The sequence below is a fragment of the Amblyomma maculatum genome, chromosome 3, assembly GCF_055883805.1.
Source record: "Amblyomma maculatum isolate TAMU_Amacu chromosome 3, ASM5588380v1, whole genome shotgun sequence".
Classification (NCBI taxonomy): domain Eukaryota; kingdom Metazoa; phylum Arthropoda; class Arachnida; order Ixodida; family Ixodidae; genus Amblyomma; species Amblyomma maculatum.
This window is the reverse complement of record NC_139346.1, coordinates 93662593-93687042: the sequence shown is the minus strand read 5'-3', so window position 1 is coordinate 93687042 and position 24450 is coordinate 93662593. Positions and strand designations below refer to the sequence as shown.

Genomic DNA, 24450 nt, shown 5'->3' with positions numbered 1-24450 from the left:
CATTTTGCACTTTTTTGATGAGCATTCAAAACTGTCTGCAATGCTGTGAAGATGCAGGCATTGATGCAGGACAGATTGCTCACTGCAGCTCCATTGATTTGTGTATGGTATTTTGTTGGAGCATGCGAACATTTCATTAGTGTGGTGGAATCACAAATATTACTTTGCAGTACTTTCTCACCGCAATTCTGGATATGTTCGGTGAAAATATGCTTGCTCCACTGGAGACAACAAACTGACGCCACACAAAAGTTGTGGTGGCACAACTAAGCAACGTTGTGGTTGCGGGCATCAAAGCTTGTTCTAGTGAAGGGTTCGTGACAAAATTTGATTGATTAGAATAAAAATTTCAGTTCACAGGCGTATTTCTGTTCAGCAGGATTGAAGCTGCAATTGAAAATGCACGCTCTAGAACCAAAAATATAGCATACAAAATTGTAACTTATAGAGTTTAACAACTCTGATACCTGTGTCACACAAGCAAGCAAAAACTTTTTCACCTAAGCGGTCCTTTAGCAAGTTGAAAGACTTGTATTCAAAAGAAGTTGCATAACAGACACACGGCACTGGTGATCTCTTTTTAGCCTTTCCTACCGAGGACGCTATCGAAAGCATGATGCTAGATCTTGAAACAAAAGCACTCAGATTAAACCGCTGAATTGCAAGATATAAATCAAATATGCGTGTTATTACACATTGTTTATAGTAAATGTAGCTACAGTATGTTCACAAACATTAATTTAAAGAAGATTGCACGCATCTGCATCGGTATTTAGCATCATCATGGGCTATCTCAACTGCTTACGAGAGTTCTGTTGAAAAGAGCATTATTGTGCCTAGTTAACCTTCTGCGAAGCATAAAACTCTTTATGTGTAAACGTGACACAAAATGCACTTTTGCTTCCTTTCTTTATTGAAAGATAATCACTGCTGTCCGCTGGGTTGGAGGGTATGCTTTTCCAGCCGTAAACGAGATCGCTTTTGGAAAAGACCGCTTCTGGAAAGGCGATTGAACTCTGTCATGTGCCTGCGGATGAAACTCTTTTTGGGAAGGCGTCTTTTTATTCAAACGTCTTTACAGTGCCCGTGTGACACACGGATATGAGAGACAGTGTTGCAGAGGGCTCTGGATTAATTTAAGGGGGAACACAGCATGAATTTAGGTAAAACTCTGCATGTTTTTAATGCTTTTAGAAGTATCTGCAAAAAATTTCAACTTATCTCAAGAGCGCTTTTAAAACTTCCTTTCTTTTAGAATTTGTGAAAAACCTGTAGGATTCACAGACAAAAGACAAAACAGTATCCCGAGAAGGGCTTTCAAAGTTGAGCTTCACATTTACTTTTCTAGAAGTTACCGGGGATGTAACCTGCTATCCTCTCAAATAATTCTTTGCTTGCTCCCTGGTCTTCTCAGATGCAGACCCTTTTCAGCTACTTGCTGTAGGTAATTGCATGCTAACAGTGCTCAGAGAGCTTGGCTCTGTCATGCCCACCACATGGTTTGCATCAGCTGCTTTCCAACATGCTACCAACGGAGCCTGAAGTGCATGTAATTGACTGATGATGCCCTTCGCAATAAGTTCACAAGCAGCAGCTCGCAGAGGTCTTGCCGCTCTTGGTCATTGGCAACATTGTGGCTGCCTAACATTGTGCAGTTTTGTACTTTAAAGGTATGTCAGATCGCCAAAATCCTGAGTACCACTGAAGTGTTAATTCTGAACAATACAACACCGGGCAAACATACCTAACCCAGCGCAACAGCAGACACTGCACTAGCCGTGCCATCAGCTCCCGCAATAACATCACCAGTTGCTAGGGGCAACCATGGAGGAAACCAATGGCGATGCGGGCTGTCACAGTTAGTCAAAATGTCGACACCCAGGTCGACATATCGTTCAGTTTGTTCGAAGGAACAACCTTATGCGAGCAGTAAGCGATTCGTGAAAAACACTGAAATTAGGTTGTTGCAAAAATTGGACAAAGTACACATTTCTCAAATTGCATTAATCATGAAAGCTTCAAAAGAAGCGCTATGGCTGTCCTCAGCGTGTCGGATATGAACTTTGAGGCCTTAAGCATTCGCAATAGCCTGATTGAAATCGTTGCAGTACACATAATCTGCTAGCGAGAACACGATCATTCATTGGGCAGTGATGGTAGCGGGATTTTCTCCGTAAATGAGCGCGAGCTGAGCAGAATTTTTGGGTTCTTTTTCTTTTTTTGTCTTGGAATCCATGCTATGCAGGGGCCTCCACCTATTCGTTGCTGTGCCAGTCGGCAGTGCTGCCATTTGTACTGGCGTTGAATTGTGGCATTGCAAAAATTGGACAAAATACACATTTCTCAAACTATCCCGGCCGCAGCGCCCGCTTTTCAATAGAGGCGAAAAGCCAGGCGCCTGTGGGCTGTGTGATGTCAGTGCACGTTAAAGAACTCCATGTGGTTGAATTTTTGGAGCCCTCTATTACGTCTCTTACAGCTTGAGTCGCTGTGGGATGTTAGACCCCATGAACCAATCAAACCATTTCTCAAACTTTTCCATACATGTAAGCAATGTTTTGAGACTAGCTTGGCATAATTGATTCAATCAAATTCCTCAGGCAATGATCCAGGCAGGCAGTGTCAAGTGGAAGTGGCCTCTTAAATATGCAACGGGTTGTGTGTTAGTACTTACTTGTTGCACTTAAAAAGGATCAAGCACCACTTGCACCCTTTCAAAATTCCATTCCCGCACCTGAGATACAAAGCATGGGCTGTCAAGCGGTGCAAGTGCCTTTGACCAGATGCAGAGCATTACAACTTTGTTCCAGCATAATTCAAGCCCTGGGCTGGTCCTATAAGCATACCATTGTATTGTATGCAACATAGTACAGAGAAGTGCTACCTAGCTTGCATTCAGAGTCCAATGTTCAATGTTATACAAGTGTCGGTCTCAACATTCAGCATTTATTTTTCATGAAGGTTGGGCATGGTTCTATACAAACTGAAAATGAAGGCCCCTTTGCCAATCCAAGCAGAAATCGTGAAACAATACACAGCTGCAAATAGCAGTTCCATGTCATGTCCTTTTTAACACTCCATTCTCCATAAATCCGATGTGGGCGTTGTAGGCAAAAATCACGAGAATGCCTCTGGCAGGTGGCATGGCCGGGCAATGACTGGTTGGCAGGTTTTGCAACATCACTGGAGACCACGTCACATGGCTGAATCGGCAGGAGCTGCCAACTCGGGAAGCTTTCTGAGATGGAAGGGTGAGATGGGAATTGAACCCAGAACCCTTGGATTTTAAGCTGGACAAGCTACCTTTCGGCCACACAGATGCATTCACACAGCTTTTTTAAAAGAGGGGCTTTGTATCCATGTCGGGTGGCCTTAATTGAGCGAGTAACCTTACGACTGTAGGCTATTGAGTAATAGAAACAAAAATTAAGGGATTAGCAAGTAGCAAAGTGAATGTATGCGAATGAACATACAAAAAGGAAGCCATTAAGGCTGTCAGGTCATACCTACAAAGGCAGAGCTGAAGTGTGTCCCCAGGAAAGAGACATGAAAAAGGAACAGTTTCATGTCGTGCCCCTTTTCCTTTTTGAATTTGAGGTCTCAGGCTCTCTTCGGCATGCGCTGCCCATGACCTTCAAGGCTCAGTCAAGGTCAAACCTTCAGTTTGAAGAACTACTGGATGGCCAATGGTCAAGCCATTGCATAAGTCAAGGTCAAGCCGGGGACGAGGTCACTTCAAGGTCAACCGAAATCTGATCACGTGGTAGACTCTGGGCTCGTTGAGCAGTCGAAATGCGGCCTTTACGTGGTAGGATGTGATGTCACACCATCGTATACCAAGTACATGACGAAAGGAGTGCCGGCGCGCCTAGGAATAAGTCGACATGCGATGTTCACGTGCTAGGCTGTGACAATCAATGCCTGAGCGGCAGCGCGTCTACGCACAAAGTGCACGTGTTCACATGCTAGGCCGTGACGTCACTCGTTCAGGCGAGCATAACTAGTAGCTGTGGGAGATGCCTAGCAGTCAGAGCCATGGAATCTGATGTTGAACAAGTGTGTCGCCGCAAGAGATGCAGCTGGTGCTTAGCCTCGTCTGACAATCCAGACAGCATTGTGATTCGCCAAGAGTGTAGAGAAATTTCGTGAACGGGAGAGGGCGAAGGAGCAGCCGAGACGCCAGAGAAGCAAGAACCCCATGCGGCTGAATTGGTTGGCGCTGGTCTGCAATGGTTTAGCCTGGCAAATACCAAAGAAACGCTCAACGAACAGCATAAGACTTTGCCAGGATAAAGCATCGTGAAGCTACCGCTTCTCACTTGGTTTAACCAAAGCTAAACCACCGTTGGTTATTTTACGCCTCGTCCCTGGCACATGCTGCAGCTGCAAGATGCAATACTACGAGGTTTTCCCATTCCAATTGCCTGTGGTATTTTCTACAAGTCGCCTTACCCACTGAATGAACTAGTGAGTTTGTACAACACACTTAAATGAAGACCAGGCATAAAACCACCAAGCACATTTGTAAGATGTGCTATTGCAGACTCTCTCTGTATGCACGAGAAGCAAAAGTTACAAACCAATAAAAAGCTTATTTTCAAATTCTTCATCCTTTGTAAACAAACTTATGAGCACATCAAAATAAAATCAGAGAAAGCATGCAGCAAAGCTTTGCGGTCATGGCACCAAAAATACTGCAGACAATGGTGTTTTTCTAGTTCAACTTTTCTATTGTTCAGCACCCGAAAACTGGACAAATAAATTTAACGGGTGACTGTAGTGGATTGCCAAAAATGCCGCAACAGAAAAAGGCAAGCGTTGTCATTTTCTAACAAAAAACTAACCTTAGAATCACCATGCCAAGCAAGTCAAAACAATTATTTGTTCACTATTTAACAGACTGTTTGTTTTCAGGAAAAATAATTCGGTAAAATTAAAAACTGTCTCTCCTTCTTAAAGATGGCATGCCAATGCAGAAGGAGAAAAACAAACAATACCAACAGCAGAAACATGCACACACCGTGCATCTAAAGTGGAAGTTTCCAGCTCCCCTAGTGTGCCATCTTGGCACACACTAATTCAATAGTCCAGCCTCTATACACACGAAGACAGAACACCACTCAGGTTGGTTCATAGGAGTCGGCGCACAAAACTCTGCTTGCATTCTGTTCCGGCCAAGCACACATTATTTTCCTTGTTCCTACTAGCTAGAGCACAAGGGGAGTTTTCATGCTCTAGGCAAAACGCAACAGAGCTCTTGCTGAACTCTTGTGCTGCCCGCTGTCTTCAAGATTGGCGTAGGAGAGGATTCTGCATCACGGTCCGCTCCCTACGCTCTCTTTCTCTGACATCCCAAGCACGCAGGCAAATTTCATCTTATCTGCAGGTCTGGGCAGGAAAGGGAACAAATCCCGATGCAGTCAGAAGAGGGGGGCAACTGCCAGTGACTAGACCGTGGCGGGCTGTGGATTCTGATCTTGCTTGCTCTCGAGTGAAAATGGTGGAATCCGGCAGTCAAACGTGAAGCCATCCTCCCGCTCCATGCGAAATGTACCCCTATGATGCCGAATGAGGGGGGAGGGGGGAGAAAGAGAGAGGAAAACAGTTTGACAAAAAGAACCGTGCCCTAACAAGTCGCTCACAGAGCAATAAACGTGTAAACATGAAAGTGTGCTGAAGGTGTCTGCATAAGGTTTCCATTTGTACACACTGGCACATTTTATATCTATCACTCCAGGTAGATAGTAGCACAAATCCATGTATTTCTAATTAAATAAGGGCCTCAGTGACAATGAATAAGCAAGTACAATTCACCAGTCAATGGAGTCTTCAATCTCTTGCTTTTTTCCCCCAAAAAAAATAATGCCGCAAAAAACTAAAATCAAATGAAAGGATTTATGCACTCTTGCACATCATGCGGGAGGACAAGCTGACATGGACCGAAATTTTGATATTAGGACTCGGTGTTTTCAAGAGGTTGAAATCAGCCACCATGAAGCTAGTTAGATCTAGCAGCTGAGGTTCTGGGAGAAAACTCCACATTACTCTGCACTGTTGAAGTTTCAATTCTATGTATCAAAAACATGCGCACAACTCTGTTCGGGCAGTGCTTGCAATACGGGCAATGTCATTTTTACTGCCAAGGACTAAAGGTAAAATGCTGCGAATATATAAATAAGCTATTTCCTCGCACTTCAAGGAATTGTGAAGTATGGCAGTTCGATGCCCTGATCAATAGTGCACATGACAGCGCATGGTTTAACTCTGGCTCTTTTGAGCAAATTTATTTCTGCACATCATATCATGCAATACCCTTTCCTGAGTTGAAGCAAGGAATTATGAGGGTACCAACTTGCATTACCGTTATAGAGTGCATGCATGTTATTTGCGCTGCTTTCAGTGGTTCCAGTTGAAGCTGGTACAAGTAATCCACTACAAGCAGAAGCTGCTCTAAATCCTTTGGTCTTGCACTACCCTCCTACGGAAAGAGAAAAATACAAGAAAATGGCACGCATGGTAGTGCCTTATCGTCCTAAAGCTAAAAAAAAAGTGCGCTATATGATGTCAGTAATGCAAGCCACACCTACAATTGCTTAACAACAAGGTGCACAGTATGAGCAGAGGTACAGACCACATATGTCCGCTTGGTGCTTGTAGGCTCACGTGACTGCTGTACTGAAAAGCTGGTTGTGACTTGGACAAAATCGGCTCCTGCAAGATGGATAAAAATCTGGATGTGCTTGCACTTTTCACGAGCGCAGTGTGTATCCAAAAATGAAAACTGCACAAGACAAGCCACGAGACACATAGGCGAGCGCTGTTTAGAAGGATTTGATCGGGTTAAAAAAAAGGGCCCATCTAAATACTGATAACTGCCAATCAGATTACTACAGTCAAACCCGAATATAACGAACTCGGATAGAGCGAATTATGTTTTATATCGAACACTCGAATTTCCGCTAGCATTATGCATATAAAATGTATTTTTTATAACGAACTACACATCGGATATAGCGAACTCAGCGCGCGCGATCGGTCGCCAAACGCCCACCAACGGGCGGGCCTTTGTGCCGGCTCCGAGTCCTCCCGGCAGCCCACACTGCCGGGCCGCAATACTTCTAGCGCATGCCGTTGTCAGATGGGAGGGGGATTGGCGACGGCTCCGTTCCCCAAGGTCTCACACAGCGCATACGTCATCACGCGCCCGCTAGGGTGCTTCTGCTGCTTCTGCGCCGATGCCACGCTTCCGTAAAACGCAGGAGGGGCTCTCTACAGCAGCTTCCACGAGGGACCCTCCTGTACGCATGCGCGGCCGTTGCCCGGAGTAGCGTGAGTAGCCTTTAAAATCCGCGCCATCGGCCAGCCTCTCTTTGCAGCGCTCCTATTCGGCAGCTGCCTACCATGTGATCAAAGACGTTCGAGCAGCTCCGGACCTATTGCGCTTCGAGAAAGAAGCAACACCGGCCAGAACTGGTTTCAAGTTTGGACGAAGGGAAGGCAGCCTCCGAACAACGAACGCGTCAGTGGCGAACTTTCCCGCATCCTCGGAGCTTTCTTTGTTCGCGTTTGCAAGTCGTGCTGCTGCTATCCTCACGATTCCGGACGTGCCTACGTTGCTGCTGGCTTGCATTCCGGCGCTACATCCTGCAAGATGACGACGAAGCAGCGGCGTGTCCTACCGCTTTCCGACAAGCTGGAGATAATTCGCCGCATTGGCCGCGGCGAAAAAAAGTCTGACGTTGCCGCGCATTTCAAGATTCCGCGGAGCACGTTAAGCACCATTTTGAAAAACCAGTCGGCCATCAGAGGCAATGCACAGGAACGACCAAATGGTGGCGGCTTTCGCCACCGCAAGCCGGCTTACGACCAAGTAGAGAAAGCGCTGTACCAATGGTTCTTGGACGTTCGCGCGCGAAATCTGCCGGTCTCTGGCCCCATGCTACAACAGAAGGCAAAAGATTTTGCCTTCGTCCTGGACGTCGAGGGGTTTACAGTGGGCAGTGGTTGGCTCCAACGATTTAAAGACCGCTACTCCATCACCGGGAAGGTGGTTGCAGGTGAAAGCCAAGCAGTGGACGCTGAGTGTGCTGAAAAGTGGGTGCAAGACGTGTGGCGTGCTGTCACGGAGAGATACGAACCGTGCAATATTTTTAACACCGACGAGACTGCCTTGTTTTGGCAACTGCTGCCAAGCAGAACCTTGGCGCTAAAGAATGAGAAGTGCCATGGCGGCAAATTGAATAAGGCCCGAGTCACCGTTCTTCTCACGACAAACATGGACGGTTCATCAAAGCTGCGGCCGCTTGTCATAGGCAAGTTCAAGTCTCCTCTGTGCCTGCGAGGATGCACTTCACTCCCAGTCACATACAACTCAAATTCTAAGGCCTGGATGACCAGAACGTTGTTCGAAGCGTGGCTGCGTGGCTGGGACGAGGAACTTTCAACGAGCGGGCGAAAGATTTGCCTCCTCCTCGATAACTGTTCTGCGCACCACTGCGGCGTCACGCTCAAGAACATCGAGCTTTGTTTCCTGCCACCGAACGCAACAGCGGTTTTGCAGCCCCTCGATCAGGGGATCATCCGCGCTTTCAAGCTGGGCTACAGGAAACGCGTCGTTGAGCGGCTGTTGGTGAAATTGCGGGTTAACGACGAGCTCAAGATTAATTTGCTGGCCGCAATAGAAATGATTAACCGTGCCTGGCAAGACGTGACGCAATCCACAATCCGCAACTGCTTCCACCATGCTGGACTATGTCGAGAGGATGCAGAAGCTGCTAGTGAAGCGCGCACTGTGCAAGATGGCAGCGATGTTGCCACGCTGTGGGAAGAACTCGCTGATGTTCCGGATGCTGTGCCCGAAGAAGTTGCCCTGGAGGATTTTTTCACTGTTGACGACAACGTAGCCGTGACAGCGAGCCCGTTGGACTCGGAAATTGTTGCCGACATGCTGGCATCTGGTGCGAACGAGGAGACCGAGGAGCCGCCGCCGGAGGACGATCGCCCTCGCCCGACGATGCACGAAGCCCTCGCTGCTACCGATCTGCTGCGCCGATACTGCTCCGGAATACAGGGAAGCGGACTGGAGTTTGTGGAAATGATGTCGCGTGTGGAAAGTGCGATTCTCGCTGATGGAGTTAAATGCAGTGTTCAGGCGAAGATCACTGCCTACTGCAAATAAGTGAGCATTTATCTGCAATAAATTTCTTTTGTAGATTCATGGTGAGCGGCACGGTTTTTCTTTAGTTAGTGTGTTTTCGCTGCGCTGTCTGGACATCGTGTATAACGAATTTGGTACTGAAGTTCGTTATAAATGGGTTTGGTTATAGCGAAATACTTTATATAGCGAACAAATTGCGTTGAATTACGCAGTTCGTTATAACCGGGTTTGACTGTATTTTTACCGGTTTCTTTCATGAAATATTTGTTTGCAATTATATATAGATTCACTGAAATGTCTGCTTACTAAAAAGGAATGCAATCAGGAAGTTAGAATGTAAAGGCACAGAGGGGGATAGTACAAAAGGGAACAGAGGCCTGTGCTCCAGTCAGTGTGGACGCAAAGCATTTAAAAAAAAAAAAAAAGAAAAAAAATCTGTTGTGGGCTGTGGTTAAACCTAGGGCTAGCGAAAGCTAGGGAGCTATGGCTACGCTTCGAAATTGGTGGTGGCTTAGCTCAGCTAGGCCAGGATATACGTAGCGGAAGCATGTGTGCCTGGTGCTGGGCTGCCTACTCCAATCCAATCTAATCCCATCCAATCCAATGTAATCCTATCTATTTCAATCAAGTACAGTTCATTCCAGTCAAAAATACAATCCAATCCTGTTGAATTCAATCTAATCCTGTCCAAACCAGTCCAATCCAGTCCAATGCAATCCAATCCAATCTAATGTAGTTCAATGCAATCGTGTCCAATGCTGAGCACACGCTCGCCCGAAATGCGCCGCTGACTAGCCTATCATCATCACTATTGTCATCCTAATGCTAGAGAAGGAGAATTAAGATGTGCTATTGACGTCCTGGGCATGGCTCAGTTGGTTAAAGCGCTTGGCTGGGAATCCGAGGGATGGAGGTTCAATTCCAGGTGGAGACAATTTTTTTTTCTATGAGGTACTACTAGGCGCGCCTGTACCTCACAGGCGAGATTCCTCACGTATGCCGTGGCCATGGCCACGGCATACGTGAGGAGCTGAAACCTGGCGTAATGTCGCTTTTTTCGCACGAAAATGCTCTGCATAAGCCAGTCACACCATTTTGGTCACTGTTTTGTGCATCACTGGTCTCTTAGTCTTATTTCGGGATGGCGTCACGTTGCTCTTCACCCTGTGCATAATTGCCCCCGTTTACCCCCCCCCCCCCCTACCATGCTTGCAGAAACTGCATGCTGGTCAAGCATTAATCACAGTTCGTGCAGTGAAGCATTCCCAATACGCATTAGGCTGTTCGAAAAAAGCGAACACTGCTAAATTCCATTGTGAAATGTGTAGCACAGGCCTTTTTCACATCGGTAGTCACGTGTCAGAATATCCAGTCCTGCACACTGTATGCAATGCACTCCAGGCAGAGAATTTCACAAATTCATATAAACCATGTTTGTGTTAGCAGTTTTATAAAAACTTATTCCGACATTTCGAACAGTGCACTCAAAGCAAAACACTTGCCAAAACGGATTGGTTTGGTTGGTTTCAAAACCATTTGCCAAAACATGGAAAAAACGTCATTCTCACTTCCATCATAGGCAACCATCATGCAGGTGTTCATTAGGTAAAATGACTGAGACACAAATAATTTATGGCAGCTTTCAATCACTCTAAACAATATAAATGCTCTCCGAACTGCTCACAAATGGCTGTAGCTCACTATATACTTCTACACTAGAGCACACAACAATCCCAAACCAAGCTTGTAGAACTGGTGATGCAAATAATCTTCCAGTAGACGGTCAAATCAAGTCTGGTTTCCACTCACTGGTTAGGACTGGGTCATTCTGTGCAAGAGTCGGTTGAAGTAGTGCAGAGATTTGATATATTCTGCTCCAAACTGGCCAACAGAACTTCCCATTCAATATAAAAAAACTGATAAGGTAGGCATGTTTAGACTTACTTGCCCCACCACACCGCGACCACGGACAGTTTCCAGGGTTCCTGACAAGCTGAAGATGCGCCAATGGCGCTCACGGAGCTGTACTGCCAGGTCCCCCAGGTTCTCCAGACGGATACAGTAGCGCCACTGTAAAAAACAGAGTTGCGAAGACCGCAGCCCAAACAATACAGTCAGCTTAACCTTCATTTCCAAACCTAGAGAAAAAAACCTTATTTAGACCCCTTACGGTGTCTGGGAAGGTAAAACTCTGAAAATGACAGATTTTGGACTAATGTGACCAAAGTAATATGCAAGAAAAGACAGAAGCTGCCATCTGAAAAATGTCAAGAAAAATAGACAGCTAGACCACGTACAACAGACAAAATGCTGTGCAAACGTACAGCATGCTGGAAACCCTAATAGCACCATTAAAACACTTTCAAGCTCCCGCAAGACACCATAGCAATCCTGGACACCTACTACAGTCGAACCCGAATAATTCTAAAATCCCATGTAAAAGTATAGGAAAGCTGCGTCATATCTCGAACTCAATTTCACCGGTAGTTCGATATATCGAACTCCACATCACACACTGGAGGGTGCACCTTCCCCAAAGACGATTGCATCACCATCGGCCATTTGCCGCGTGACGCTTTCAGACCACGAGCGGAAGGAATGAGCGGAAAGGGCGCGGCGTTGCCCTAGACGGCTAGCCTAGGACAGCGCCACATACTTTCCCCAAAGGCGGTGCAACTGCGGTGATTGTTTGCCGCGCGCCAGCACGTGACGTTTTTCAAGCCATGTGCATGACCGCTGGTATGGAGCAGACGCAGGCAATGCAGCCGTGGTGTTCGGGAGAGGGTAAAAACGCGATGAGCGAAGCGCAAGGGTGTGCCCATTCTTCTGCCGAGCTTTCTCTCTCCTTCCTCTATTTTTCCTGGTCTTCGTTTGTAGCAGCACGCACTAGGCATGCACCAACAAGCCAGCTCAGCCTGTGGCAGACAGAACGTTGGACGCATGGTGTTAGAATTAAGGTGTGTGAATGGACCGCTCCACAGCGACGCCGATGTTCAGATTTCCACAGGTGGCATTGACTGTTGGGGGCTGAGGGTCCGCTGGTTGCATAAGGAACGGCCGTCAGTTCTCGACTTGCATCGTGCACGTGTTTCGTTTCCATCATTCATTGCACGCTGCATTTCGCTGACACCCACACTCAATTACTTTCTTTGATCATGTTATGTTCATGTGATGAGGAAAAAGTGCTTTGTTCCCCCCTGCAATACGGGCTACAAATCCTACAAAGAAAAAGGTTCACTTTTTTCGGTGCCAAAAGACGACGAGTGGCGTGTGCTGTGGTGGCGGGCCATACCAAGGAAGGACCAAGCTATACAGTCGACAGACTATGTTTCTAATTGTTTACCTTACACCAGCATCCAGAAGTTCTATGCCAGCAGATTTAGGGACAGTGTTAAGCATAACTAAGCGCAACACCCCTCACGTTTGACCCTAATATAAGCAGAAAATTTTAGGAACACTGACAGATGTGTCGTAGACATGGTAGCAGAGAAGCTGCTGCTACAGTCCGCACCAATTCGAACTTCAATTGCTAGCAAGAGCGAACACCTATTTAGCTGCCCGCGCTTTTCAAGACGAGCATTTAATATAAAGCTCCGAAGGTCAGTTTTATTAGGGCTAAGGCTGAATTGGTCTTCGTAAAGTTATATTAAGCAGCTAGGAGTCCGTGCTTCACACTATGGTACTGCTTGGGCTCGGGCCGGCCCAAAATCCCGTTTGCGGCCTGACCCACGGGCCCGTCTGTGCCGGCACACGAGCATTTTGGCCGATCCTGGGCCGGGCTCAGAGTAGCGAGCATGGTCCCGATTCGGGCTTGTACACAGAGGGCCGACGTCAGATTTTTATTCATTTTTGCAGAGTGAAATGGAAGAAGTAGCCATCGTACGCGGTATGAAAAAAGTAATAGGTCTTTTTGACTTATTTGTTCACTTATTACCGCACTGCGGTGGCTTAGTCATTAAGGCTCTCGAGTACTTAGCTTTTGTAAATTTGATCCCTGCGGCGGCGGCAGTGTTTCAGTCAAGGCGGACAGCATGGCAGGCATGTACAGCCTCGTCCACTTCTAGCTATAACACGATCACTATTTTAAAAGCTCCATTACGCCTTGCGCGGCCATGCAATAAAGCTAAGTGGCAGGCCATGCGAAGCACCACCGCAGGGCACTTCTATGTTTGTGTTGCTTTTCTTCAATATGAGCCCACGCCGGACGCAATGTTGCTTTTAAAGCTGTGCCTGTGTTACAGCTAGAAGTGGATGACCCTGTACTTAGTGGTGTCAGTGCTCGGTGAAGAACCCCAGGTCGCCGAAATGATCCTGAGCCCTCTAGCTGCTATGGCGCCCTCACAGCCTGAGCCATTTTGGGATCTTAAGCCCCAGAAACATAACCTTTATTTGTTTTTGGTGTCTAGTACAGCGGCATTTTTCTCACATGAGAAAATCAAAGAGCAAAAGTGGGCATGTTTTTTTTTTTTTCTGGAACGTCTTATAACTGAGATAGCCGCAAAAGCACGGAAAAAATGGTAGAGTTTAGAAATGTACTTGAGAATCAAATAAATTTTGAATGAGCCATTTTCAGATCAAGACAATCAGCGTCATAAAGAATTAGACGCGCGCCAGTCAGGTTGAACAATACAAACGAATATGTTAAATTGCTCTTTTCAGTAACGGAAGAGCAGCAGTCAGAGACCTTTCTCGCGCGTTTTAAAGTGCAAAACCCTATGCGGGCTGTGCTAGTGTAGTGCTGCACGGAGTAACGCCCCACACATGGCCCATTTTCCATATGTGCATTCGCCTATTGAATTACAGAGCAGTGCTGGATGACGCTGCTTCAGGTATCAGAGAACACAGACTGTCTGGTTTGCCATAAGGCGCTTCCGCTTTTGGTGAGTTTTGTATTACCGCTGCAGACTGGGAACTGGAAACCTGAAACAAAGCACTGGGAAGCGTGTGTGTTCCAACTCTTGACGAGCCACCATCCTTCCAGGATCAGTTGTCAACACTCTGACACCTCAGCCATCAGAACAATGTATATGCCTTGACGAGAAGCGTACATTGTATTTTGAAGACTCAAATTGCTCAACATGTGAGGGGGAGGGTGAGTTTCTCCATGCAGCATAAGCCCAGAGCATTGTGGCCAGAACACGTTCCGGCCCTGGCAGCGTTGCTCTTGTGAGCTATGATAAAACAATGCCGCTAGCAAGCCACAGGGCAGGTATACCACCTGAGCTTCTTGTCTTTCTTTTACCGCCCTCGTCTCCAGTGCCCAGAGACAGTGATCCGGGAAGAATATTTTCTTCCTCTTTTTTTTAATGGAAGTGATACCTTCGCTTGACAAACAGCAGCCTTGGCATTGGCATGAAGGGCTGCATGCGTGCGTAATAGACTACTTTGCTTTTCCTTAAGATTTTAATCAGTTTATTTTGCTGCTCGTGGGGCCTAAATATTACCACCTCCTCGCAAGAAGTTGGATGACATATTTTTAATTTAAAGCAATTTCACGGATTGAAATCATGGCCGAACTGGCCGCCTTTCAGCAGGAGCGATAACCAATAGAGCTGACGCATTTCATGGTGTATTTAAGTGCTGTAAACATCCTAAACTAATATGCTCTTTTTCAATAATTCCTAAACAGTGTAGAATAATGATCGGAAGATGAAAGACTCACACTGGCCATACTCTGCCCGAATCCGCGCGAGTCTACCCGCATGTTTACGACCGCTGCGCTTTGGCGTCAATGGCCCGCAACAAAGTCACGCCACCTGTCGGAGGCCGGGGACACTACGATCAGCGGTACACTGCGCAGGAGAGGCTCCTTTATACACCTAACTCTTCCAACACCATGGTCGGAGGCATTCTCCAGTGTGTGTTGTGAACCCTCTGCGTGCTGTGGCTGACGTGCGATGCGCGTCTCGTGTCGTCGTGCTGAACATGCGTAAGCTATGGCGGCTGCGAACATTAGAAGTGGCAGATCTGTTTTCTTTTTCTTCTTTTTTTCGCGAGTCGTCCATTCTTGTTGTCATGCTGCGGGGCGGGGAGCCAAGACGGAGAAGGCGGCAACTGGAGGCTCTTGTTATGTGCCGACATGCAGTGAAGCGCAGTTGCATCGCGCTGGGTTTTGCAATGACGGGATGAAGCGACGGCAGTGGCACCTGATTTCTTACGCTGGCCGCGGCCATACTGAACATAATTTTGCAGAACTGCTTTACGAGCCGAAAATAATTACGTCTGGCTAACACGCGCACATAACAGCAAGTCAAGAGGTACCGCTTCGTTCAAAAGTTCTGCTGGCTCCTCTAATGTCGCAGGGTATGCTCTCGTGTCAAGGTATGCTTGTCTGAGATTTACTATTTGTTCCTGGACCTAAAGAGCGATGGCAATAGCTCAACAATCAGGAACATAACGCTATCCCCTCCCCACATTCGCGGCGCATGTATACGGCAGAAGGAAACATTGGACAAGTGGTTTTTTATATGCGGAAGCACTTGTTAATAAAACAAGCTAACTCTCATAACGTAAAAATAATATGCTTCTGTATGCCTAAATTATACAGCAACAGCCCGTCGATTTCGGCCTCCTCGGCAATCTCTAGACGAAACCCAAAACAAGTCCGAGGATCGTCAAGGTCGCATATTATAGTGAAGGCTTCTCAAAGAAAAAAGAATATGTAAATAAAACATTTTTGGTGAAAAAAAAAAAAAAAGAAGAAAAAGCTTAGTGACCACCATCCACGGCGCGCATGCAAGAGCGAAGCCGACACCGCGAATAGCAGACGACATGGGGATGACGTGACGTCAACGGCTGATGGTTGGCAGACCAGAAAGCAGATTCCGATATTAATAATAAAAATTAATTTTTAAACTATCTACTGCACAGAATGAGATCAAATTTCGAGGACTTATAATTTAATGTTCGAGGAGTGAAATGCAATCATCAGTTTATGCTCAAATGTTTGCTGTCATGACCCCTTTAAGAAACAGCATTTTTTAATTATTTTTTTTGCGAGAGCCGTCAATCCTTGCATCTATGAAACAATAAAAGCACGTGGTCAGCTGCGATCATGACATCGGCTTTTATCATTGTTAGCTTCAAACGGCATTTGCAGCTATCACTACGCCCGCCCCGAGCGCGGCGTGATAAATCGAACCAGCTTAAGCAATCAAGCCATCACGGGCACTCTGCCAAATCTCCCCGCCATCGCAGGAGCTATGAAGAGTATAGCCAAAAGATAAACACGCCGTGACGTTATTGCTGAGCAGCATCTTGGCGCGCTGCCAATAAATGAGGTGTGGATGCGACGGCCGAAGTGGAGGGACACGCCACTGACTAAACACTTTTTTTTCTTTTTTCAAATTCTTGGAGGCAAAGGAGGTGGGTGGGCTCATTATGAGAGTTGGTTGATTACGCTACACATATGGTATCATTTTTCACGATCGCAAGCGGCGTCTTAAGCCGATTTCTGTATATCGAATTATTGATATATCGCCCTATTCCGCAATCCCCTTCGAGTATGCGGGTTTGACTGTATCTAAAAGCGTAGGCAGCGTATCTCAAAGCGAGTGCTCCCCACATGAAGCGGAGCTGGCCAACATACCCAGTAAACGGTGCTACTTTGTGCCACACGGCAGCCCATGTAGAAGGGGATGACAGTGACACGCACACCCTCCGTGGTCTCCCGGTGGACATCCGAGAGCTCTAGCCATGGGTGGTTCTTCTCCTGCCATGCACGTAGCGTATCCTTGGCTGCAAATGGAGGGTCTACACAAGAGGCATGGAAAAAGAAATATACGCTATTTACAAGTTTGCCAGTTTGCCAGAAATAAAAGCTAACAGGCCGGTAGCTTTGGGTGCACCCAGACTCACTGACAATGGGTAGTCCACAACAATACTTTGGCTGTGCATCGGCTTAGGAGTACCAGAAAATGACAAAACCCACCTAATGGCAGGCTACTAGCTAATGTTTATGGAAAGTCAACGTAAAAAATATACATCCCAAAGGGTTTGCTCCTAAGCTGTTTAGCTTGTCAGTATCATATCTGGGAGTCGCAAGCTTGTTAGGATGAAGGACACAAGGCTCTTCTACTTTCAAGAGATTATGGCTGCTGAGGATTCAAAACGAGGCATGCTGTAGGCCTCAGACAGCAAACCACTTGAGCTGCAGCTGTATAGTACGGAAAGGAGCAGCCCCCTCCCCCATCTAAAAATGTTGATGGGGGAGGGGGGTGCTGGTTTACCACCCAACACTAATGCTTTTATAGCTCTCTGTACCTTCAGCCTCATACCCTCAACAATGCCCTTTTTTAAGGCGTAGGGCATAAAAGAACAAATATAAATACAAAGGCAGCATGAAAATGCTGTTGCACACTGAGAAAAAAAAAATTAGACACTAGGCTAACAACAAATAAGCCATCAAATGCGAGCACTCTGAAAACCTGACTCTTGCCAACCGCATGTCAGCATGGCATAGAAGCCATTTAAACCAAATGGTAGTGCAAAGCATGAAGTATGATGCATGTGATATGCGACACCTGTTTGTGTGCCCCTGCACAGTGATGCACCATTCATCAGTAAGCATCGCTTGGGGCCCCACTAAGAGAAGCAGTCTGAAGCACACGCACACCATAGAGTGCAAAATGCCCCTCACCTTTATCAGGTTCACAGACAAGAAACTTGTCAAAAAGTTCATGGTGCAAGGGCTGCTTTTCGGTGGATGTGTAGGGCAAGATGTCTTCATGGGCAACGTAGTCCAGCCCTGCACAAAAGAGAGAGAGAGAAGAACATGAACATAAAACAAACAATGAAGCCTCCAAGATCTGTGTAGCCTTGTGACAAGATTACTGCAAACTCTTTGCGACCACAATCAACAGGAAATGGTTGGCTGGTTTATGGGGCTTAATGTCCCAATGCAACTCGAGCTATGTGAGACGCCGTATTGGAAGACTCGGAAAATTTCAACCACCTGGGGTTCTTCAATGTCCACTGACATTGCACAGTACACGTGCGCCTTGCTTTTTGTCTTCATCGAAAAGCGGCCGGCGGGGTCCACCGGAAATGAAGGAGCAGACTTTAGAGATAAGTTATCCAGAACCCATCACTGCATCTCTTAAGCCTCTCAACTCCCAGTGCTCACTTGACTTTCTGGCTGGCCAGGACATCTCTTGAGGTCTCTTCAACACAGATGATATGCGAGAATTTCTTGTTTTCTGATCCCAAAAAGAACTACTAAATGGGTTCCAGGCTCTGCTGCTCTAACCAGTCAAAAACCATTTCACTGTTTTTGGCGCTTATGTTTAACAGAATTGGCATGGTGCTGCATGAGTTTTATCATGGCGAGGACAATCACATCTGTTCATTTACTTGAGAGAATGAGTTCTCCCACGAAGAGCCAAGTTATGACTGCGGGACAATACAGAAGCAGATTTTAAGGTGCATCAAATGATCCAAGCGCTTGCTCTTTCACACAAAAGCAGAGTTTCAGGCACAAACAAGTGCCTCACCAAGGTGTTTGAGCACAGCAGGGAACCCAAGTCAGTCATCTGAAATTCACAACATGGTCCCTAACCACAAAGATTGAAGTGTTTATGACTGCGGAAGGTTAATGCCTTCTGCAGCAATACTTGGGTGAATTTTGCTAAAGACCACTTCCTTCAAGCATTCCACGCACACTGAAAAGAGAATGACGCTTGCCATGCCATTATTAATGGTCATAAGGTACGAACAATCTAAGTGAAACACACAAGTGCATGAATTAGACACATTAAGAAATCAACCAATGCAAAGCCCTCCCTCACACCTCACCTGGGATGGCATAAAGGGACCGACTGTTGTCTTGATTTCCCAGGAAGGTCACTGCCTCTGTCTGGGTCCGCTACAGGACAGAGAACACACAGTACTCGTGGTTAAGTTTTTCAAATCATTATCAACAACACAGTTATGTCTAGTGCATGACAAAAGCTTCTCCCAAACGACAGCCAATCAGCCCTGTGCTGTGCTAGTGATCCTCATATACAAATGTCATTAAAATAGTCAATGGCGTGCTGATAGCCTTTCGGATAACAAATGAGTTAAGGCTTCAACAGCAGTGCAGCAGTGAAAATAAGCAGGGACTAGAAGCTCACCATGGTTAGCAGCAGGGCAGTTGAGTAAGCACAAGGAATAAAGCAATAAAGGAGTAATTACTCATTGACATCCACCTAAGCATAGCCATACAGCTGCAAAGGAAAGCTATACAGCCCTCTCATAAACTTTGCAGTTAAAGTAAAATTCCTGATCCGGGAGATCAGGACGAATGTTTCTTTGGTGGAGAGGGAGATTAGTTTGTAGTTTAGCCATGTGTCATCTGCACATCATACACAATCCCGCATGGTTGCTCACCCAACCAAAACTGTACACATAAGCCAGGCGTAGGAGTGCTGTGTATGCAGTAGTCACATGCAGTAGGCAATCAAATGGTGTGAAAGCGTAGGGCTACATACTGTGTTTGTGTTTTTTATGGTGCAAGAAAAGATGTCACAGTCCAAGCGGCTATGCACTGGGAGTGATTTTAGAGGTTTTATGATACAGGGGTGTCAGGTGCGGGGGAGGGGGGGGGGGGCAACAACACAAAAACACTCAAAGAGCTATCGGTGTAAAAAAAGGTAGCATTAAATAATGTACACCCTCCCACGTTTTTACCCTGAGCGCACGAGCGCCGATTGTCGAGTCGATAAGCGCTGTATGACGGAGCACAGCGGCGAAATCAGCGAGAATAAGCGCGTGCGCGCAATGAGCACTCCGGTGCAGCTGTTCTGGTAACAGGACCTCACCCCTGCTTCTTTTGAGCACCGTTATCATCATCATCATCCTTTTTCTTTTCTGAACGCTTCCATCAAGTTATAAATAAGTGGTCAGGTGGTAGCGCTAGCGCTGAATGGAATGCGATATATGCCCGCTTATTATACTACATGCGTATCAGCATTTTGTTTCTTTTTGTTATGGGTCACATAGCACTTTCCTAAAGGGCAGGCGGTACCACGTGGCCTTTTCTAATTTTTTCCGAGCAGCATACAGAAAACAGAAGGAAATGCAACAACACACAAAAAAGCAGGTGGGGTTGGATCCGGTTCCCGTAACAGCCTGGCACAGGACATATATTATGGCGAGGCTACCCAAAAGTAATGGAAAATAATATGCCTCTGCCCAAGCCACTAGGTATAACAAGCTTCCTGGCAGAGAACAGCTGCACTGGAGTGCTCATTGCACGCATGCACCTATTCTCACTCATTTCGCCGCTGTGTTCCGTCGTACGGCGCTTATTGGCTCGGCGGTCGACGCTCGTGCATTCAGGTTAAAAAAGTGAGAGGGTCTACACCTATACTGGTTAACATCTCCCCATGGCAACACAACTTCCCAGAGGCAAAAAATGCAAAGGACTACACTGCAAGGAGAGCATCTTGCCATGAATGGTTTGCTTTCAATGCGGAGCTTATGCACAGGAATGCAAGCCAGATTCATCTCAAATTATTTAACACGTTACCATGCATTGGCAGAAAGCAGGGTGCAAGGTATAACAAACAACAGATACTCAATATCTGCAAATAAGTATGCAAAACATGTACACAGTTTACAGAAAGCTGCTAATTACCTGTGAGAGGTTTAAGGTGTGCCATGCGCACACAGTACAATTCATTTATTCTTTTCAGTTCCTTGATGTCAGCCTTACCCAAAATGAATGCTTGCTAGGACTGCAGGTTAACTAGACTTAATGACTTTAGAAAATGATAGTTTCTGCAACATGCAGACGTATCCAGGTTACCAAAGAACTCAAAATGAAACGGATATTACCATACAGCATGAGTCGCCACGTCTAATCACTGTTCGTTATTTGCCGCATTCTAGTGCAACAAGAGTTGAGCTTACCTTACCTCAAATATTACAGAAAACGCAAGAATATGTTCTGCAGTCTGTATGTCATGTCAGCATAATCTCAAGTACTATGTACAGCAGCACATGAACCTCTGGTTTATGGCTTGGCTACATTTGGCTGCCACTCCAATGTGACATTACTTTTTTATTCTTTTTACTAGAAATTTACACCAAGCAGAAAAATTTGGTAATCCCTTAGCATGATGCTCTTGGCAACAAACATCTCAGAACACACGCACTTCAAGGAAAAAGGAGGAAGGCTCACCACGTATGGGCAGTCTCTGGAGTCAATCAGCACCTGGTAATAGGTATGTGTTTTGCCCTTCACCTCTCGGCCAACATGGTTGAAACCATCACTACTGTCTTCCGAGCCCCTGTGAGAAATAGTGTGATAATTGCACAATGAGACCATGCACTCGCCTCAAGCAGTTCACTGGGGCTTGGAATTAAGCCCCAAAAAAACCTATACATGCAGCAATGCATCTACTGCTCGCTACACTGCATGCATGCAGACAGGTACTAACAATATGGCAGCATATGGGGTGCAACTTCTCAAAAAATAAAAATGTCATTTGGGCTATGAGTGATGCCACAGTGGACAGCTCTGGATTGATTGAGATCATCCAGGGTTCTTCAACATGCAGACATTGCACATTAAATGGGCATTTTTGCATTCAAACTCAATCTAAATGCAGCCACCACAAATTGGGATCTGATCCTGTGATAGGTACCAAGCTTCTGAAGCAACAAAGTAGTTTATTATCCACAATTTATTGATTTGACTACTTCTGTACAAAAAACATACGCAAACAACTTAAATTTCCTTCAGTTTTTTTCATTTGAAATGTCGCCAAAATAGTGTACATGAACGAAAGGTATGCCAGGTAAATAAAAAAAATTGTAAAATAATGAACAGTAAACAGAGGCAATGGCAAGTGAGCTCAGAAAGAGCTACCATTTACTGTACTAGTTACGCGGCCATGGTGAGTATAAGAGTGGCCACCAAGTGACACGGTGATGGCTGCCACTCAAAGTTTTCGACAGTAATAATGACAGAAAATAAATCTGGGACCACCTTTTCAAAGTAGCACAAACTGATGCATTCATGTCGCTGAGTGTTTCATACGTCTGTGCTACAGCCACTGCTACTCTAGCCAGGAATTGTTTTTGTAACAAACAGTACTCGCAACCCCCAGAAGGTGCAAACATAGCAAGCGATACTCTCTGCCAGCTCAATATGTGCCCCTTGCATACAGTGCACATGGCTTCATGATCACTCACTCTGCATTCTTCTTGCTGGGCACATCACGGTCATAAACCCTGGCCATCCATGGAAAGAGCGTGATTCCACGATAGCCGAAGATTCGGTGCAGGAAAAGCTGCCGAGCAGTCAAAGTTGTGTTAGACATCATATTATGAATTTACAAAAAACAATGAGCCATTCACAAAAACCACATATTCATAGCAGCAATAGCCCATTTGGTACCCTTTCTTAAAATCATCTTACTCAAGCCAATATAGATAGCAGTACAGACAAATTAAACTAGATTCCCTCTAAAGTTCATGGGCTCCCTACTGATCGCTGCTGCTGCCTTCAGTGCTTCTAATTATTCAAGCGCAACAACGGCACACAGATATAGAGACGACAGGAGGTGCGCGTCTCTATATCTGTGTGCCGTCGTCGTTGCACTTGACTTATTAGAGGCAATGCACCACCATGCCCCCCAAGACGACAGGACATGCGCATCTCTATATCTGTGTACCGTCATCATCGCGTTTGAATTATTAGAAGCAATGCACCAACATGCCCCCCAAGACGACAGGACATGCACGTCTCTATATCTGTGTGCCGTCGTCGTTGCGCTTGAATTATTAGAAGCAATGCACCAACATGCCCCCAAAGTGTTTTACTAGAGTACCTTCAGTGCTCAATGTAACGAAGCCGTTACTGTTGGTGCAACAGTAATACCTTCAGCAATGTTGGTGCCAAATATGCACTACGCCAACAGTCTACTTGTTTATCGGATTCAGGCACCGTGAGCCAATAGCTGTGGGCTCTGCACCAGCGCTTGCCCCTTTTAGTGGGAAGCAAAGCCCACTGGAATTCATGACTGCCAGTTCAAAGATCAACCGCAACACCACAACGTGCAGCAAAACGAACAAAGAGGAAACGAAGTGTACTCGAAGTATGCTGATCGAGATTGTGGATAATGCACGTCGATGTAACTGCGACTGCAATTATTGTCTCAACTAGCTAGCTCAGTCACACTCTTTGTTTCATAAGTCACAACTCAGGCCCGGCACCAGTGTGACTGGATTTTTGCGTGACGACGGATAAACAGCGGACACGCACCATCCGAGTTTGCAAGAAACATCACATTAAAGTATATGCTTCCCTGCGAGTCGTCGTAAAGACTTCCAGCAAGGATAAGTAAGATTTCGCTATTTTATTACACCGGTTGACAGATGATGTGAGCAAAATTTAAACCGGACGTGTGCCCGTTTCTCGTGCTCTTTTTTTTTTTTTTTTGAGCATTTCATTCTTTAAACAGAGATGTCAGCAATAATTGATAATGCCACTTCAGAACGCGTACCAAGCTGTAACCAGGCTGCGTGTTCCGCTTTTCAGTCAGGTAGCAGAAAATTTGCACCACTTCTGAAGCTTTAAAGCTTTGCAAAGTAAATGCGAGCTCCTGTCCTCACTTCTTAACAAGGAATCCATATTGGCTGTAGAATTCAAGCGAGAAGCAAACCATGCAGCCTAGTTACTTTTGGCAAAGACGATACAAGACTACCAGCCAGTAAGCTGCGGACGATGTTATGAGCACCTGCATGTCGAAAACAGCAGAGGTGAGCAGTATTTTTTTTTTTTTTTTTCACGAGTTCAAAAAGAAAAACGCAGTGGGTGCGCTGCACCAGCACCAAAGCCGGTGACACCTTACCTGCCCGGTGTCATATTTTCCTTCGAGTTTCGGAGTTTCCAAGCGGCCCACTTCTGCGAGTCTGCAAAGCGAAATTTTAATCAGTGAAAAAAAAAAAAAAAATAGAAGCTATGTCCTGCAAAGCGCGGGGCTGTCACACCACTCAAGGAAGAGAATGCGGCTAGCTTAGCAACCACGTATCACCTACTCGGCCTATCTTGACCATCGTATGATAGGTATACCTCGGTTTCATCAGAGTGCATGCGACATCGTCTCAAGGACTAAAAACGTATACCATGTAGATCACCGGCAGGTTTAAGAAACTTACCTTGTGTAGTTTGCCTGTGAGATATGCTTCCATGGATTACTAGAAACGAAAATTTGCCTCCAAGAGCCGGAAATTTTGGTGAAGGCAGCGGCCATGTCGAATGTTGACACCGACAATGCGGCTGCCGATGTCTCTTGACTGTCTTG

General features: G+C 46.0%; 1 protein-coding gene across 1 annotated transcript; it reads right to left on the bottom strand.

Moving 5' to 3' along the window:
* Positions 1–2915: 2915 nt before the first annotated feature.
* On the bottom strand, positions 2916–24443 carry POLDIP2 (DNA polymerase delta interacting protein 2). Its single transcript, XM_084597785.1, has 10 exons — positions 24305–24443; positions 23998–24058; positions 22337–22434; positions 21321–21429; positions 18950–19019; positions 17796–17903; positions 16746–16909; positions 11102–11227; positions 6632–6711; positions 2916–5556 (listed from the first exon to the last, which is right to left on the bottom strand). Exons 1-10 carry the CDS (start codon positions 24397–24399, stop codon positions 5448–5450), a joined length of 1020 nt encoding a protein of 339 aa, XP_084453911.1. The 5' UTR covers positions 24400–24443; the 3' UTR covers positions 2916–5447.
* Positions 24444–24450: the final 7 nt, after the last annotated feature.